The 16487-nt window shown below is 45.2% G+C and overlaps 1 protein-coding gene and 1 long non-coding RNA gene across 5 annotated transcripts in view; one reads left to right on the top strand and one right to left on the bottom strand.

The window, feature by feature from the left end:
• The window catches only part of adgrl1a (adhesion G protein-coupled receptor L1a), a 113462-nt gene that overhangs the window by 41109 nt on the left and 55866 nt on the right, over positions 1-16487 (top strand). For all 4 annotated transcript variants that reach the window (XM_028985091.1, XM_028985089.1, XM_028985090.1 and 1 more), the window contains exon 2: positions 6272-6449. In XM_028985091.1, coding sequence (XP_028840924.1) covers positions 6380-6449 — 70 coding nt within the window. In that variant the 5' untranslated portion in view covers positions 6272-6379. The remainder of the gene's footprint in view (positions 1-6271; positions 6450-16487) is intronic.
• Positions 4730-6133, bottom strand: LOC114793385 (uncharacterized). Its single transcript, XR_003750244.1, has 3 exons — positions 5974-6133; positions 5195-5315; positions 4730-5049 (listed from the first exon to the last, which is right to left on the bottom strand). It is a non-coding gene; the product is annotated as an uncharacterized LOC114793385 (long non-coding RNA).

The raw sequence follows: 16487 nt of genomic DNA, 5'->3' as shown, positions 1-16487 counted from the left end.
GTCAGATAATAATTCTGACAGACTAAATACATTTAGGCATTCATTATTTTTATATATGAATAGAGCTTTTTCTAACCCTCCTTTTACAGTAAGGAAGGTTCTATAGTAAAGAACTGAGTGAAAATGGCATTGCCAATTACCATTGCTTATAGGTAGCTTTTTCTAAAGGAGCATAATGTTGCAGGAAAACTGATGTGGGTTTTTTCTTTGAACAAAAGGTACTTCAAGGCAGCATCACTTTTTCTCAATTCCATACTTTGATGAGCTCCATTACGCGTATAGTGTGAAAAGGGTCTGTTGCGAACAATAGTCAAGGCAAACGTAGAAGGCAAAAAAGGAACAAGTACACGGAATAAGACTTTTGGTGATGCTCAGTTCAGTGAAGCTATTTGATCAGGAAACTTGCATTTGCTTAAAATCTTCGGTGCCACATACAGACGACACTGTATGCAACTGCGCCCATCTGTTCTTACAGGAGCTGACTCGCCATGGGTCTACATATGGGTCTACATTTTCTGGGGAGTCAAACTCCTGTCCTGGGAGGTAGGCTTTCCTTAAGGCCTACAGGAGCTAAGTCTGACCTATGACCTATGATCTATCACTATGTTACTCTACCCTATTCCATGTGACCTACCATCCTATGAGTTTATGTTCAGCCATGATCTAATAATAATATATAATAAAGTGAAGTGATTGTCACATGTGATACACAGCAGCACAGCACACGGAGCAGTGGGCAGCCATGACCGGGGCCCGGGGAGCAGTGTGTGGGGACGGTGCTTTGCTCAGTGGCACCTCAGTGGTACCTTGGCGGATCGGGATTCGAACCGGCAACCTTCTGATTACGGGGCCGCTTCCTTAACCGCTAGGCCACCACTGCCCCATGCTCTAACATGCTTATGATTAGGAGTCAATATCAGCAAGGCTTTGAATCGCCCCCTATTGAACTGTACTCTATGTTCTCACTGCTTCTGAACTTCTTGTGGACTTTTAATGCTTGTGGACCATACTATGGCGACAGATGTCTCAGGTTTCCTAAGAAAAAAGTAAATTTGTCTCATTTAGTTTCAGTCAGTCCAATTTGCTAATTAGTGCTTCAGCCAGCAGAATGTGTTTAGAAATGAACTGGGTCAATGCAAGGTTATTGAAGCAACATGATACTACTGAACCTGAACTTTTCGGCTTTTTTTTTCAGCTCAGAAACTGCCAAGCTCCTTTGTGCAGTGCCAGGCTGATAGCCATCAAAGTAAAGGTCCACCTTTGATGGTGCTCTCCACCTGGAGAGTGCCACACTCTTGCACTTTGATGGTTCAAATTTGGCCTGCACTTTTGTTGGGCTGAGAATTTATTTTATTTGGTGTTTAACCCCATTTTGGCTGGTGTTCGCTGTGCTCGTTGTTGCCAGAGATCCTTTCAGAGTCGATCTGTCAGCCAAGAAGAGCAGATTTCTGGGAGGCATCACTCAAGATATCTGTCACGATTAGAAATAGGAATCGACTGGTGATGGAGATTTGCGATTCTGAATTACTGGTGGTCCTGGTTTGGCAGCTCAGGCCTGACAGCAGGTTCGCTATGAAGATATAGAAGCAGTTGTGCAGATATCCCCCATGGCTTTTGATTAGCCTCAAGCAGCCATGTCACAGTTGGTTAAGGGTCGCTTTGAAATCTGCTGATACTTCATATTTTTTTGTCTGGTGGACAATGAGGTATTTCATTTTTGGCAACAAAAAGTGTTTATCTGTAACTTTTGCGCACTTTACATCTAAACATCCCTGACACAGATATTACACTAGTCGTTTTTTTTTGCCAATGAGGTCCCAGGCTTATTAAGATCGGACTATCTAAGAATAGCTAATGCAGACGTATGGGATAGTGCACTTGTTACTTCCATGTTGAGGATTTATCAAAATGCATCAGTAGTTGCACTACTAAAGACGAGTATCAGACTATCTTGCGAGTTACTCAAGACAGATTTACAAACCGAATGTAAATAGTCTGTTAGTTTCATCTACTCTTTTTGTCAGATGGCGATTTTGGTGAGCATATTTTTTTTTTTTAGGACAATAAGAATCATTCATTTTCTTTCAAAGGCCATCCATTCCACTAGGTTGAGAAAGCAGGTGGCAGAGGGGACAACGTTGAGTACGGCTGAAGAATCTGGTGGGAGTTTTGTACAGCCTAAAGGTTTTTGTCTGGCTTTGGGTATTTCAAGAACCTAATGATATCTTTGGGATGGGATAGAGCTGAAAGTCTTTTGGCAAAAGTATTATCGTTTTAGAGCTGAAGGGGGGAAAAAACATTGCTCATCCCTTGCAGCTCTTCCTGGGCTCTTATTTGAAATGAAAAAATCTTGTGGGGATTTTCTGTCTTTAAAGGCATCAGGTTTTGCCAATAGTGGGCTGAGATCCAAACTGCACAAGCCAAGCTCCTTTGTTCTCCGTTTGGTGCAACTGCACATCCAATTTCTGCTGGGGTTTACCGTCACGCCGCCAGCTGCCTCGGCAGTTCTGTCTTTGTGGGTGCTAGACGTTGTTTCCAGAATGCAGCGTTCACGGACACCACTGTTGACCTCTAATTTGCATAGATGTCTACCTATCTACCTACTAGGGTCGTATATCTACCTACACAATGTGGCTTTTTACTATGTGCTTTAAAGAATATTATGTCTGACCCATAGTTTATTGTGAACTGGTTGGTCCAGACGCATGTCAACATCCTGGCATGTCTGAATGTCACGTCTGAAATCCGCCCTCTGACAAACCTCGCTGTTTTTCGGATCAGTTTGAACTACAAATCAGAGCCGAGCCGTCTATCCTCATGCCTGTACATACCAGCACGTGGAGAGAGGCTGTAACGCTGTCTCCTGCCTAGATGAGGCTGCGCACTAAGCAAATAGATAATAATGATCCTGCTGATTATTCTAATGATCCAGTATAACAGGATAATTAGGTTATTTGCCTTGGATCAAAGGTGCTATTAAATGAATAGATGAAGAGTTGCATTAGATCGGAGATGACGATGTTCTATTCACGAATGCCCTCCCCCTCTCCTTCCCTTCATTGCTCTCCTTTTTACCCTTTTGCCTCATTTACCCCATGGTCTCTCTGTTTCAATCAGTTTGTCTCTTTTTCTTTTTCGCTGCAACCCTCTTCCTCTTTCACCTTATCAAGGCGCACACAAGAGCCATTGTGCAGAGTGAGGACCGAGGCAGGATCAAAAGGGAAGGGTTGAAAGACAATTTTTTCTTATTAACAGCTATTGAAGCGGTGGCAAAATATGGGCACCATGCTGCTATGCCATTTTTTGACCATTATCCATGCGCGTGGTGGCAAGGAGCAGTGAGTTTTGAGGGACCCTGCCAGTCTGGCTGGATCTGGTTGCTGTATTTTTTCTCCTTGTCTCTTTGTCTTTCATAATACATGCAGTACACGCTTGATGCAGGAGTCCATGGGGGGCTGCAGGGTGGCACCAAACCAGGCCCTGTGTCCTACTTTGCGGCTCGTGCTGAGCAGACTCGCTCGTGCCGTGCGCGTCAGTGGAACTCGGCGTCTGTAAGCAAGTGTCATGTGAGTGTGATGAGCAGGCATCAGCGCTCGGTGCCTCTGTTTTTTTCTACGTGTGCCATTTTCCCTTCCTGTCTTTTTCATAAAGCTCATATTTCCTGCTGCTACCTCATATTCCCTCCCTCCCTCTGCATCCTGTCACGTTTTTTTTTTCTATTCAATTCTCACACACATATATACACACACTTCACACATTATATTTTATTTTGGGGCCTTAAATACCACTTATGTCTTTATGTATTTTAAGTATTTTACATCATTATCTTGTCACAGGTGACGTGACGTAATAAATACATTAATTAATGAATGTATCTATAAAGGATGCGTTTCCTACAGAGTGAAAGTTAAAGACTGGATAAAGATTGGAACATTTTACAAAGCCGAGGTGAAACAACCTTGCAATCTAGATTGTTACGTCTCTCACGTCAAGGTATATAGGCTGTTTACCTGCTGTTTATATTCCATAGGGACACGCCCGTAACAATTAAACAAGGGAAAGACTCTAGTCATGGACAGGCCCATTGCAACTTTGTTAGATTTTGCTCAGTAGTTCTTAAAATTATGTATGCCACAAGACTTGAATTGGTTTTTTTTTTGCATTAATAATCTACAGTTAATTCAGACCAAGCTCTAACATTAAGATTTTTACAAACATCTATCAGCAGCCATAACATGAAGAAATGATTTTGCTCTGCTAGGATCAGATATGCGAGATGAGTGCTAATAGACCCGTTTCGCACTGCCTAGTTTGTTTTTACCCAAGCGTTCTTCCTGTTGGGAAATGCAGCGATAAATGAAGCAGCGCAGCCCATCCGAGAACGATGGCTGTTCCTCCCTGCGACCGAAGCCACAGTTCACATGAAAGATCCGCAGATTAGGAAGTGAAGTGCGGCCAAACGCTTTGCAGCTGCACAGGGCTCTTAAATATGAGTTGGATTCATTATTTCATCCAAATAAATTAAGAATGGCGAGGCTTCATGCATATTCAGTAATTGGAGTTGTATTGGGAAAACTATTTGTGTGTCCTGTGAAAAAAGTATGAATAAGAATAAGTCTGTTTTTTGTGGGAAGGAAATATCGGTTCATTAGTATTGGACTACCATCACATTTGATAAATGTCATTCAGCCGAAGACATGAAGCAAAAACATACGCAAGGTCAAAATGGGAAATATTAATCAAAACATTTTAATACGTGCTGTATTATGCAGTGAACATGAGAAAATTGGGATTGTAATTTACATTTACAGTATTTGGCAGATGCTTTTATCCATTTTATCTAAATATCCGACATTGAAAACCCTTGTTTGGTTCACTACCCCATCTGTAGATACAGTTCGCATATCAATATCATTTTTTATATATATATTGAAAACAGAGAGTGTATGTAAGGGATATATTTTATCCAACAGGAAGGTTTTCAGTTTGCGTTTGATGATCTTTTATGACCCAGCTGTTCGGACATCTAGTGGAAGTTCATTCCACCACCTAGGAGCCAGTACAGAGAAGACACTAGATGAATAGATGAGTTCCTTGAGAGATGGTGGTACCAGTGCAAGCAGCGCTGGAGGATCGGAGAGATCGAGGTGTAATTATACTCTAATCATTGTTATTAGAAGAAAACACATTTTACCTTGTAGAGTCCGGCGATGAATCACAACATTGGTGTGTATGACATTGTGGGGACATCTGATTCCCATACATGGTGGGTAAAAATAAACGCACACACCCTTGGCTGGTGGCATTGAGCAAGGCTGTGCCACATGAGAGGAGGGTAAATATCGGAGAAGGTCAAGGGGAGGGAACAGGACAGAGTTAAAGGGGAAGCCAATCTGAATTTAAAATCTAGTCACTGCATATGCACATGCAACAGAAATCAGGCCAGTGTGCTCTGTGTGGTTTTGATCTGATGCCCATGTTCTTCTTCTCTTTAACATCTATTTTTCACGTCTTTTGCCCGGGAATGTGAGAAAACGGGTGGAGGGAAATAAAATCCACCCAATCACACTTTTCTCAGACACACGCTTGGCACAGTCTGTCTGCGCTATCGGAAGCCTCAGTGTGAGCGTTATTAGCTGTAATCATGCAAGCCGTTCTCCCTCTCCCGCTCTCTTTCAGCCCCCGGAGGGAGAGCCGAGCAAACTCGACTCACAGGAACAAATGGCAGAGAAAGTTCCAGATTGTGATTTATTTCATTAGGCAAATGAGATGTGCGGACCCTACGGCGGTGCTGATGGAGCCACCTCTGTCCACTCTTTACCTCCCTCTCTTTCGCTCTTTTTGTACTAACTTCTTCCCATAACGGGTTTATAATATCCACAGAGCTGTGCTCTCACGTTGAATATCCTATGGCAAATAAATAAAAGGAACACCGGCGCTTGCATCTGCAGCATGTCGCTTCCAATCACCCACCGGATTGTCTCATGTTGGCTAGCCAGCCGGGGAGCAGCTGTTGGTGTGTTAGGGGAAACAAAATGTCCGCCTCCCACGTTGCACTCGGCCATCATACCTGACCACCACAGGAGGAGGTCTGCACATTGGCCGGTTTTGAATAAGTGTGGTGTGAAAGGCGGTGGTCAGGTGGCACGGCTTGGCTCTCTGCTGATGCAACCTGCTGCAAAAATGAATGAATAAATATATAAATAAAGGAAAGAATCTGAGGGTCGCAGAGAGCATGTTGTTAACCGGTCACTTTCCTTCTCTTCAACAGGCTCTCCATCAGAGGGAGGGTGTGAGGGGTGGAGCCCCCACCCCTGCTCCCCACCACGCACCGGCCTGACACCCCTTCCGCATTCGTGGACCTCGTCCCAGCCCAAGCATGGCGCTTCCACTCTGTGTCCTGTGGACGTGCGCTGTGATCCTCAGCCTTACTGCCCCTTCTGCTCAAGGTTGGTACTGCAGCAACCACAACTTGGGGGAAAAAAAAAAAACGGCAATATGGTGACACAGTATCCAGTCATATGAACTGAGGGGGTAAAACACTCCAACCATATGTGTGTGGAGGTTTTTTCAAGTGACTCAAACCTGTGGGCATATATGGAGATGCCATATGTGTGGTCTGACTCACTGATCCACTGATTCGTGTGTATGTGTGTTTGTCCCCTATGCCAGCTGGTGTGACCCCAGCAGCAGCAGGTGACCTGTGTTGGTGCTGTAGGGAAGGCCGGACTCTGTATGTGTGTATGTGTTTGTGCATATGTGTGTGTGTGTGAGTGTGTGTGGTTAGGGAAGATTGGGGGGGGTTGTCCAGCTAGTGCCCTGCTACGCACACTAACACCACCACACCATCTGCTGTGCTCTCTGTGGGGCCTGAGCCAACCAGCCAGTCAACCATGGGAGTGGGAGGAGAGACAGAGACGGGGGGTCAAATAGAAAGCGAGGCGTGGATGCGGGTGTTGTTGGCTCATTTTGTGGGTTTGCTTGATCAGGTGTGTTTGGGTTGGTCCAGTTCTTCATGTTTGATTTGCCAGGTCCTGATGCTCTGTCCTGATGTGCTGTGCTGATGTAATCACTGTTCCAACGAACGCATTTGGCCTCTGGCTGGAAGCCGCTTCATCAGCTCTGGATGTGTGTTGTTGTGTGTGTTTGTGCATGTGTGGGGGGCCTCCAGCTGCCGCTGTTCTGATTTCAGCATTAATAATGCAATAATAATCAATTGAGTGTTATCTGTGTTGAGCTGTTAGCTCTGCCAGTTCACTGAAAGTATTTTTTTTTTCTTCAGGACTTATTGATTGAGTGATGATGATTCGATGCCAATACACAAACACACACACATACACACGCGCACGCACAAAAATCTTTCGCACATTGCTTCACCGTGTGTCAGTATGTGTGTAAGTGAAGCTGAGTAGAATCAGTCAGGCGCTAATTAGACCTCATCCATAGACCTGCAGGATCATCGCACCTCACTCCACGGATTATTGCCCCACACTTATACACACACACACACACACACACACACACACACAGGTTTTTTTTGTCTACTAGGAATGTCCTTGGGTCAGATGTTTCCACCTGACAAATAAGACAATATTTACATTATGGTGTCTGCATGAGTTGTTATAGGGTATTACACATTCCCTATCAAACCCAGATCAATTCTACATTCCAATGTTACAGCTGTCACTCAAAAAAATGAGGTGAAGTAAGAACTTTTTTTCAAGTGAATGCCAAATTGAAGGACAATTTCCATATGTTCCATAGACTTCATTTGGATTAATTATTGGATTAATGAACGATCACTGTGTGCAGTGTGTTAGTCAGAAAATTTTATTATTTCAGTTAAAATCAGAATACTGAAGTCCATGTAGTAATTGAGATGCACTGGGTTTTACAAGAACAGGGTGGGAATCACATTGTGAACCACTGCACAATACTAAATTGCCCACAATAACAGTAATGTCATCATAGTGCTATAGATTTGTGGCAGTCACAGTTAAGACAGAATCATGAAATAATGCTGCACTGATCTCAGCTGTTGCTGTGGATAACAACACTTTGATGCATCATGGATAAATGATTGTATGATGCATGAGGTTCCATTTCACATTTACGGCATTTATCAGAGAACCTTATCCAGAGAGACTTACAATCAGTAGTTACAGGGACAGTCCCCCCCAGGAGACACTCAGGGTTAAGTGTCTTGCTCATGGACACAATGGTAGTAAGTGGGGTTTGAACCTGGGTCTTCTGGTTTGTAGGGCATAGGCCAGTTCATATCAGACCAGTTCTCCAATTCCCAGTACTGCTCATTTCCAGACATCCTGTGAAGCCTCTGGTGTCGTTTAACATCAATAACTGTTTTACACACTACCTGGGAGATCTGAAATCAAAGGCCTGTGTTTGGATTCAAGGGTCGGATCTTAAGAGGCCTGTTCCTGACCCACACCAGTGTTATGTAATGTAAACGGAATGTGTGTGTGTGTGTGTGTGTGCGTGTGTGTGTGTAATATATACCGAGATTAGTAAGACCATGGGTGGTGAAGTCTCTTTTGAGAACATGGCGCATGCCCAGCACACTACTCACACTGCCTGTCCTCACGTCACCTGCACCTAAGTGTTCACTCTCAGACCAGTCATGTGGAGAAGCACATGGTCCTTTCATGCACACACACACACACACACACACACACATGCACACGCACGCTTTCTTCTTTCCCTCTTCCTTTTTGAGCTTCTAAGGACCAGCTGGTTATAAGTTGTGTTTCTCTCTCTCTCTCTCTTCAAAGATCTTCTTTTATTGGCCTTTTTAATGGTGGCAGTTTGTTTTGGCTTCTGAGAATTTGGTGCTTATAGATGTGTCTAACGCTGGAGCTGAATGTATATTAATTTCTTTAAAGCTTGAATGAATATGTGCGCCGGTGATCCTGGCCTGATAAGGTCTGGAACGACTGTTGAACTCTTCTATTCCACCGGCTCCTTTTAGAGGCTTTCATCTTTAGAGCCGCCTCGCTGCGTTCCTTCCTGCTCACTGGCTATGCATGGTGCTGCTTTCTTTCTGAGCGCCGCCCCTCTCCACCCGACCCCCCCCGGGTGCGTTCTTTCACTACCTTATCCTCAATCACCCGCCACATCAACCTCCTCCCATTTTAACTCAGATTTATTTAAGCCGCAGTTGAGAGTTTATCAACTGCGCCTCCTTTTGATTGAATAAATGAAACCTCTCCCCTTTCCATCCCCCACTTTCCCCAGCCTACCAGAAACCTACCTTCATTTACTGCTCTGTCACTGACTTCACATCTACTCCTTTCCTGTATTCCTTATCTCTTTACTTATCCTTCACTGGTTCAAGTTATATGCAAATCTTGTTCATGAGGTTTGAATGCGGTGCTGTGCGTTCACTGAACATGTTCATATTTCTTGTGAACTGAACGAATCATTTAAAACAAATGAATATGAACAAGTGTATGAGCCACTCTCATTTACGGAGTTTAATGACATGCTTCATGTCATCTCCACACTGATCTGTGCTATTAACACATCCCTCCTGCACATGCACGCACCTTTACACTCAAAAGACATGTGGAACCGATGAGCTCTTGAGGAAGGATGCAAATAGATTCTGGTCGTGCGGTGATTCCATGCAGCTGGCACAGAACATGCACAGTCACCCAGCATTTGTATGAACTAAACATTCATCCAGTTCTTTTTCAGCGTTGTGGATTATGTTTAACTCTCAGGAAGTTGGGTGGGATTTGGGTAGTTGGGCTTTTGCAAAAGGATCTTTTTCTCTTTCTCTCTGTCAATGTAATTCTTTACAGGCCAACTTGAAGTGATTCAATTTGATCACATTTTATTTACTTCATTCTATTGCACTGATTTGTTTGTCAGCTGAATTAATTAAAACTAGGTCTAGGGGTGGTAGTAGCCTAGGGGTAACACACTCGCCGATGAACCAGAAAACCTGGGTTCAAGTCCCGCTTACTACCATTGTGTCCCTGAGCAAGACACTTAACCCTAAGTTGCTCCAGGGGGGGGGCTGTCCCTGTAACTACTGATTCTAAGTCGCTCTGGATAAGTGCGTCTGATAAATGCTGTAAATGTAAAACTTTGTTTAAGGTCATGTTAATATGAGTTAACCTAAAGTCCATTTTTCTGTTAGTCGGCACTAACACTATAAAAATAATTTACGCTATTTTTTTCCATATTAATGTACACACAGCACCCCATATTGACAAATTTGCAGATTTATTAACAAAGAAAAACTGAAATATCAGTTTTGGTTCTAAGTATTCAGACCCTTGGTAACCTTGTCTAGATATGTGCCTTGCCACAGTTATGTCTCTGAGCTCTTTCGGCAGGTCCTTTGACCTCATGGTTCTCATTTGCTCTGACCTGCATCGTGAGCTGTAAGGTCTTATATAGACAGGGGTGTGGCTTTCCTAATCAAGTCCAATCAGTATAATCAAACAGAGCTGGACTCAAATGAAGGTGTAGAACCATCTCAATGATGATCAGAAGGAATAGACAGCACCTGAGTTTAATATATGAGTGTCATATTTTTGTGTTTTTCTGTGTACATTAATGAGGAAGTCCCAAGGACACCTTTCACCTTATACTAGTGAACAGTGCCTATTTTTAGCACCAGTTCAAAAATAGAATTACTGTTATAAAACATATTGGCAATATATGATTGACTTTTGGCTTCCCTGTTCTCTAAATACTGGCACTGGTCAATGAAGAGCCCACATTGGTCATTGACCACCAGTTCAATCCAAGCCAAGCCCTTTCAACTGTGGTTTGAGGGCACACCAAATACCGGTTACCCGGGCAGTTTACAGAATCCATAATGAACAGCAATAAATGAAATAGCATAAAATATTTATTGAACAAAAGAAAAAGTACCAAGTACTGTCTCCCTGACGCTCACTGGCCGTCTGTCTGACCGTCTGTCTCTTTCTCTCGCTCTGTCTCAGCATTGGCTGTGGGGAGCTCTTCAAAGCACTTGGCTGAGAGCAGTGCATCAGAGAGAGGCCGGTGTGAGTGAGAGGTTAATGGATGGCCTTTGAATATATATGAGCAGAGTGGAGGGGGTGCTGCCGGCCCGGTGTTACTGTGTTCTTTCAGATCCGCCTTTGAAGATGATGTTCTTGTGTTGGAGTCTGTGAGTGTGTGTGTGCGTTTTGCCTTGTGAGGGATGCTTTTGCCTTCATTGCTGCCTTTATTTTCTCTCTCTCTCTCTGTGTGTGAGAGAGTGAGAGAGAGAGAGAGAGAGAGAGAGAGAGGGAGAGGGTGAGTCCCTTCTGGAAAAGTTTCATTATTTCTCTGATGGTGTTTTTTGTAGCTCATGTCCCTGTGTTTGTTGTGTGCTGCACATTAATAATCATCATCAGCAGCAGCTTTCAGCTGCCAGCCAAGGGCAGAGGAGCGGAGAGGAGAGGAGACACAGGTCAGCATTCAGGCGAAACAGAGGGACCGGGGAGGGATGAAAAAAAAAAAAAATCTGAAATGGAGTGCATGTGGTGGAGGACTGGTGATAATAGAAATGTAAGTGTAGGGCCAGTGGGGCTGCAGAGAGGACCAGTGGGAGGAAGATGCCTTCTGGAGAGTTGCTCAGGGAGATGGAGAAATGGGGGACACTAAATGGGGTGGACAGGCCAAGAGAGCCAAAAAAAGAAGATAAAGAACATAAATACCAGATGCAGATGCATGCGTGCGCATAGAGGAGTCTGGGAGGTTTACAAAGAGAGCAGTAGAGAGAGGGGGTGGGGGGTGGATCACTGTATAAAGAGGTTAATTAAGTGTCTAATTCAGTGACAGGACGGCAGTCTGACACTCGTCCCACCTAACAGGTTTCAGGATGCTGCATTGTGCAACTCCTGATTCCAGCTCATCCCTCTGACAGCTGGACTCCTCTCTTCTTCAGTCTTTCACTGCATCCATCTATCCGTCCATCTAGACACCAGATGATCCATCCATTCATACATCCTCCTTCCGGAATTCTGTCTGGTCTGTTTGTCTGTCTGTCTGTCTTTCTTTCTCTGTCTGTCACCAATTTTCTCTCTCTTTCTCATCTCTCGTTCTGTTCGTCTGTCAAGAATCTGTGGTTCTTCCTCCTTCACCCTGTCTGGCTCTCTCAGATGTTTTGTCTGGTGTGTTTGTTGGCTGGAGCTGCAGCTGTTTTATGCAGGTAAGCAGTGATGAGGTGGGCTGCCAGTCTCTCTCTCTCTCTCTCTCTCTCTCTCTTCCTCTCTGCCCCATTTTCTCTCGTCATACTGACTGTAGCTCAGGTCTGTGACCACAGGAGGCTGAAGAATATGTGGGACTGGCCAGCTGTAATGAAAATTCTATGCGTGTTCTGTGTATGGCCATTTTATTAATATCATATTTTCTGTGTGTTTGTGCACTGGCGTTGTGCGTTTATTTAAGTTTGTGTCTGAATGCTTCTGCAAGATTCTGCAAGATTCTGCAATGAAGGGATATTGCATAAGTGTGACACAATCATGAGAGTCTGTGAACATTTATTTGTCTTATTTGTCACTAGCTTTGGTTTTAAAACATTATTAATGAAATATATTTATTTAATTTATTTAGAAATAAATGTGTGTGTGTGTGTGTGGTGTGTAAGATACATTTTATGTGGAAATAAATGCTTTGTTATTTCAGCCAGTACGTCACATAACTATTCTCTATAAGTAATATTAATATTGTGAATCAGAACTGAATCGATTCATGGAAATCGATTCTCAGGTCTACCCTGCAGTAAAGCGTTTGTTGTTTCTGTGCTTATGTGTGTTCCTAAGTGCTCGTGTGTGTGTGTGTGTTCTTTTGTCTGCGCGGCCCTCCGCAGGACGTCCGCTGTGATTTTGTTGGTCTTTTCATCACTGCTCTGGTCACTGGTGTTAAGCCCTAATCCCCAGCAGCTCCCTCGCCGCTGTGTGGTCATCCTGGGCCAGCTGTAGCGCGCTGGCGGCACCAGTGGCAGTTTGTGGCTCTGGCAGCGGCCTGAAGGCTGTTGCTGGGCCGGGTCCAGCTGCTGTGGGAGTGCTAAGAGCCGGCATGGGGAGCGCTGGCGCTGGACACGCCGACCTTGGGCCGGAGTGTTGAGGTTACGCTTCCCGCTCTACTTTTCCCTGCCTCTCAAGCTCCGTAATGGGTTCCCTTACCCCCTTCTGCTGCCCACCCCGCCGACTCCTTCTTGCCCCCCCCTCGGACTCGCTGACTCGGCTTAATCACTCTGAATGCATGTCATTTTGGCGCTGCTCCGAGTTTTGACCCCGGTGCTTCAACCGATGACTCCCCGCACTCAGTCTCATCTCGTCTTGTCTCCTCTCGTCTCGTCTCACCCAATCACATCATGGCTCCAGGGCCAGGGGTGAAGTGGCCCCTCGCCTTCCCGGGCCAACCGCCTGCCCCTCACGGAGCCAAGGGCCAAAACCCCGGGCTGGTCCACGGATGTCATTTTCTCTGAGGGGTGACTGGTGGTGACAGGCCTGGCCATGCTCTGGTGGCAGCCCTCCATCCCCTGGCCAGCTTCAGGCCTGATAAGGGTCCGGCTGATTACACGCCCCCCCGAGGAACTCTCTCATCTCGCTGAGGCTTACTGAGCCAATCAGCCCCATTGCTCAGGCACCCCTGCCTTGGATTCCCAACATCAGCCAATGAAAACCCCTTAATCTGTCCAAATTTGTCTTCACGTGTCGCCCGTTTTTTCCCCCCCTAAATGTTGTTGTCCTTGGCTATTTGATCAAACGACCCCTTCACTCTCTCTCTCCCTCTGTCCTCTCCTTTCCATCCCCTTTCCTCTCTCTCTGGGTGCTGCTTCCTGCTCCATTCTCCACCCCAGGCTTTAATCATTGCATTTGGATAATGAGTCAAATCCAATCAGTCTTCTTTCCTGCTCGTAATTAGTATGGAGGTTCCATTATGGTGGCACCCGTCTGATCTGCTTTATCCCCTCTGCCCGCGGGTGACGTGCCCGCCCTCCCACCAGCCCCCCCTGTGCTGTTACCTTACTCTAATGGAGTGTGTGTGTGGGTGTGCAGAAGAGATAGTGGGAATCATAGAGAAAGGGAGAGTTTATGTGTTTTATTAATGAGGTGTTTGCGAGACTGACATGTTCCGGTTTTACATGTCTTGCAAGTTAAAAGCAGGTCTGCTGGAACATTTTTTTATTAATCGCGCAGCCCTACTTAACAACCCTCATTCTTGCACGATGGTAAAGCAGGAGGATGTGCATCGCGTACGTAGTGCAGGAGTCCAATCACAGATCACCCCCTCGGCACCCTGACTCACATCTCCTCGCTCGGCCGCACGCTCCCATTGATAAATTCACCATCTTTCGGCGTCTCACTTCACTGCCAGCGTGGATGCGCCGAGAAAGCCATTACAAGCAGCTGTCCCTCTCTTCCTCTTCTCCTTATTTAATATGCTGACTTCATTTGCAGACGCGGATCATTTTTCGCTCTCCAGCCCGGAGGCCTGAAGGTCGTAACGGCTGATTGTTGCTGACAGCCGATGCCACTCGTCTGAAAAAGGAGCATTTTACATCATTACAGCAGTTTGGCCTGTTTTCGTTTCCATTGGATCATCCATAATGTTCAAGAGAGGTGCTGCACAGCAATACTTTGTGGCGGCGATTTGGACGTCCGTCCTTGGGGGTCACGCGTAATAAAGCCTCTCACTTAATAAATTATTTACTGTCTCTTCTACTGTCTGTGCAATATATTTGAAATGTTGGGTGAACTAAATGATCCAAATAACATGCAGGCCAGCCTTTCTCCAAGCAGGGCTTTTGTTCCAGAGGTCTACAGGTTCAAATCCTCGACTTGCATGGTCAGTGGACCTTGAAAAGCTGCACATCCTGTCTGTGTGTGTGTGTGTGTGTATGCAGGCTTCTCGCGCTGTGCACTTGGGTAAATGATTTGACACTGGCCTGGCCTCCTGTGGCGATAGGGCCGTTATGTGATCGGAAGCCATGTCATCAGTGGTCAGCGGTGTGGAGCCAGGTGGAAAAACCGTACAGCCGAGTGGTGCTGCATGAAGTTATGTGAAGATGTGATACTGACATGTTGAACAGAGTGGCGCTAAATGAAGATGTATAAGAGTGTCTGTATTAGAATGTCTGCACAGAGATATTAAGCTGACCATGTGAAGGAGGGAAGATGCGAGAAGATGCACAGAGCAGTGAGAAACTGCATTAGCTATTTGAAGATGTGTTAAGCTAGCTGAAGGAGCATTGGGCAGCCATGTTTTTCGTGGTGGATTTGAGCAAGGTCAGAAGTTCACTCTCTTGGCTGCTCGGCCCCCAATGCCTATCATCACTTAAATCATGTGAGACTAAGAAGCTGTGTGAAGAAGCTTCATGTGAAGTGGTGTGAAGCTGGAGTAATGTCTGGAGTAAAGCTGAATCAGACTGTGAAACTGTGTTTACCTGCTGCTGTATGATGCTGAATGCATGAGTGTTTCATAATGTGAATATGTATTTTAGTACTGTGAAGCTGACTGAGAGTAAGATGTGTGGAGACAGTACCATGAATGTGTAAATGGGTGAAGAAGAAGAAGAAGAAGCTGTATGAAGATCTCATGCGTGAATGTTTGGAATTGTGTAGACTTGTGCCGGAATAAATGCTCTGCAACTTCGAAATATTTTGAAGCTGAAGAAAATCTTCAGTTGTGTGGAGCTATACGTAAGGCATAATGCGGTTAGGACATGTACAAATCCGCACAGGAACCTGCGAGGAACCTGCCTCGGAAGTAACCGCATGAACGCTGCATAAAACTACGAGGCGCGGTACGGCCCTGTATGCTCTCGCCACAGGAGCCCTGTGAGTGCTTGGCTCCACACTGGCACGCCACTAATCCTGCTGTTCCACCCTCTGCATCGGCTCTTCCCACAGGCCGACAGTGCCAATTAGGACCGATGCACACTCAATCATGTGCCTGTGCTAACCACCGTCTGTAGATGGCCATGCCATTAATGTTTTGGGTGTGTGTGATTACCTGTTCCCAATAAGGGGACCGCTTTCTTCTTCTTTTTTTTCCCAATTTGCTTTTGTTAAACGTTCTCTCTGGTGATGAGACCCACTCTACCCAGCAGGCTGTGGACTCGGCCCAGTGAGGGGTGGAGGATTTGCCGTAACGTTGAGATGGCTGCTCATCCTGAGAGGCCTGTGTGGATAAGAGGACACCGGTTTTAAGTGCTCTGAGTGGCACAGGCATTTAGACGTGCAGATGAATCTGACCACGCTGAGGACCTCCTGCGACGATGCTAATGCTAACTGCCGTCAGCATCAAACAGGTCAAAGCAAGAGTTTGCGGTAAATAATGATCAGAATGTAAAATTGTACAACTGGGTATTCTTTCAACAGACTAACTGACTAGTGAGTCTAATCATGACCCTATCACTCAACTAAAACTAATATTTACTCCTTTATTTAATGCACTTTTCTGTTTACATGCAACATTTTGCCCATGATGGGAATTAT

The sequence above is a fragment of the Denticeps clupeoides genome, chromosome 7 (genome assembly GCF_900700375.1).
Source record: "Denticeps clupeoides chromosome 7, fDenClu1.1, whole genome shotgun sequence".
In the NCBI taxonomy this organism is placed as follows: Eukaryota; Metazoa; Chordata; class Actinopteri; order Clupeiformes; family Denticipitidae; genus Denticeps; species Denticeps clupeoides.
This window is presented reverse-complemented; position numbering and strand designations above follow the sequence as displayed.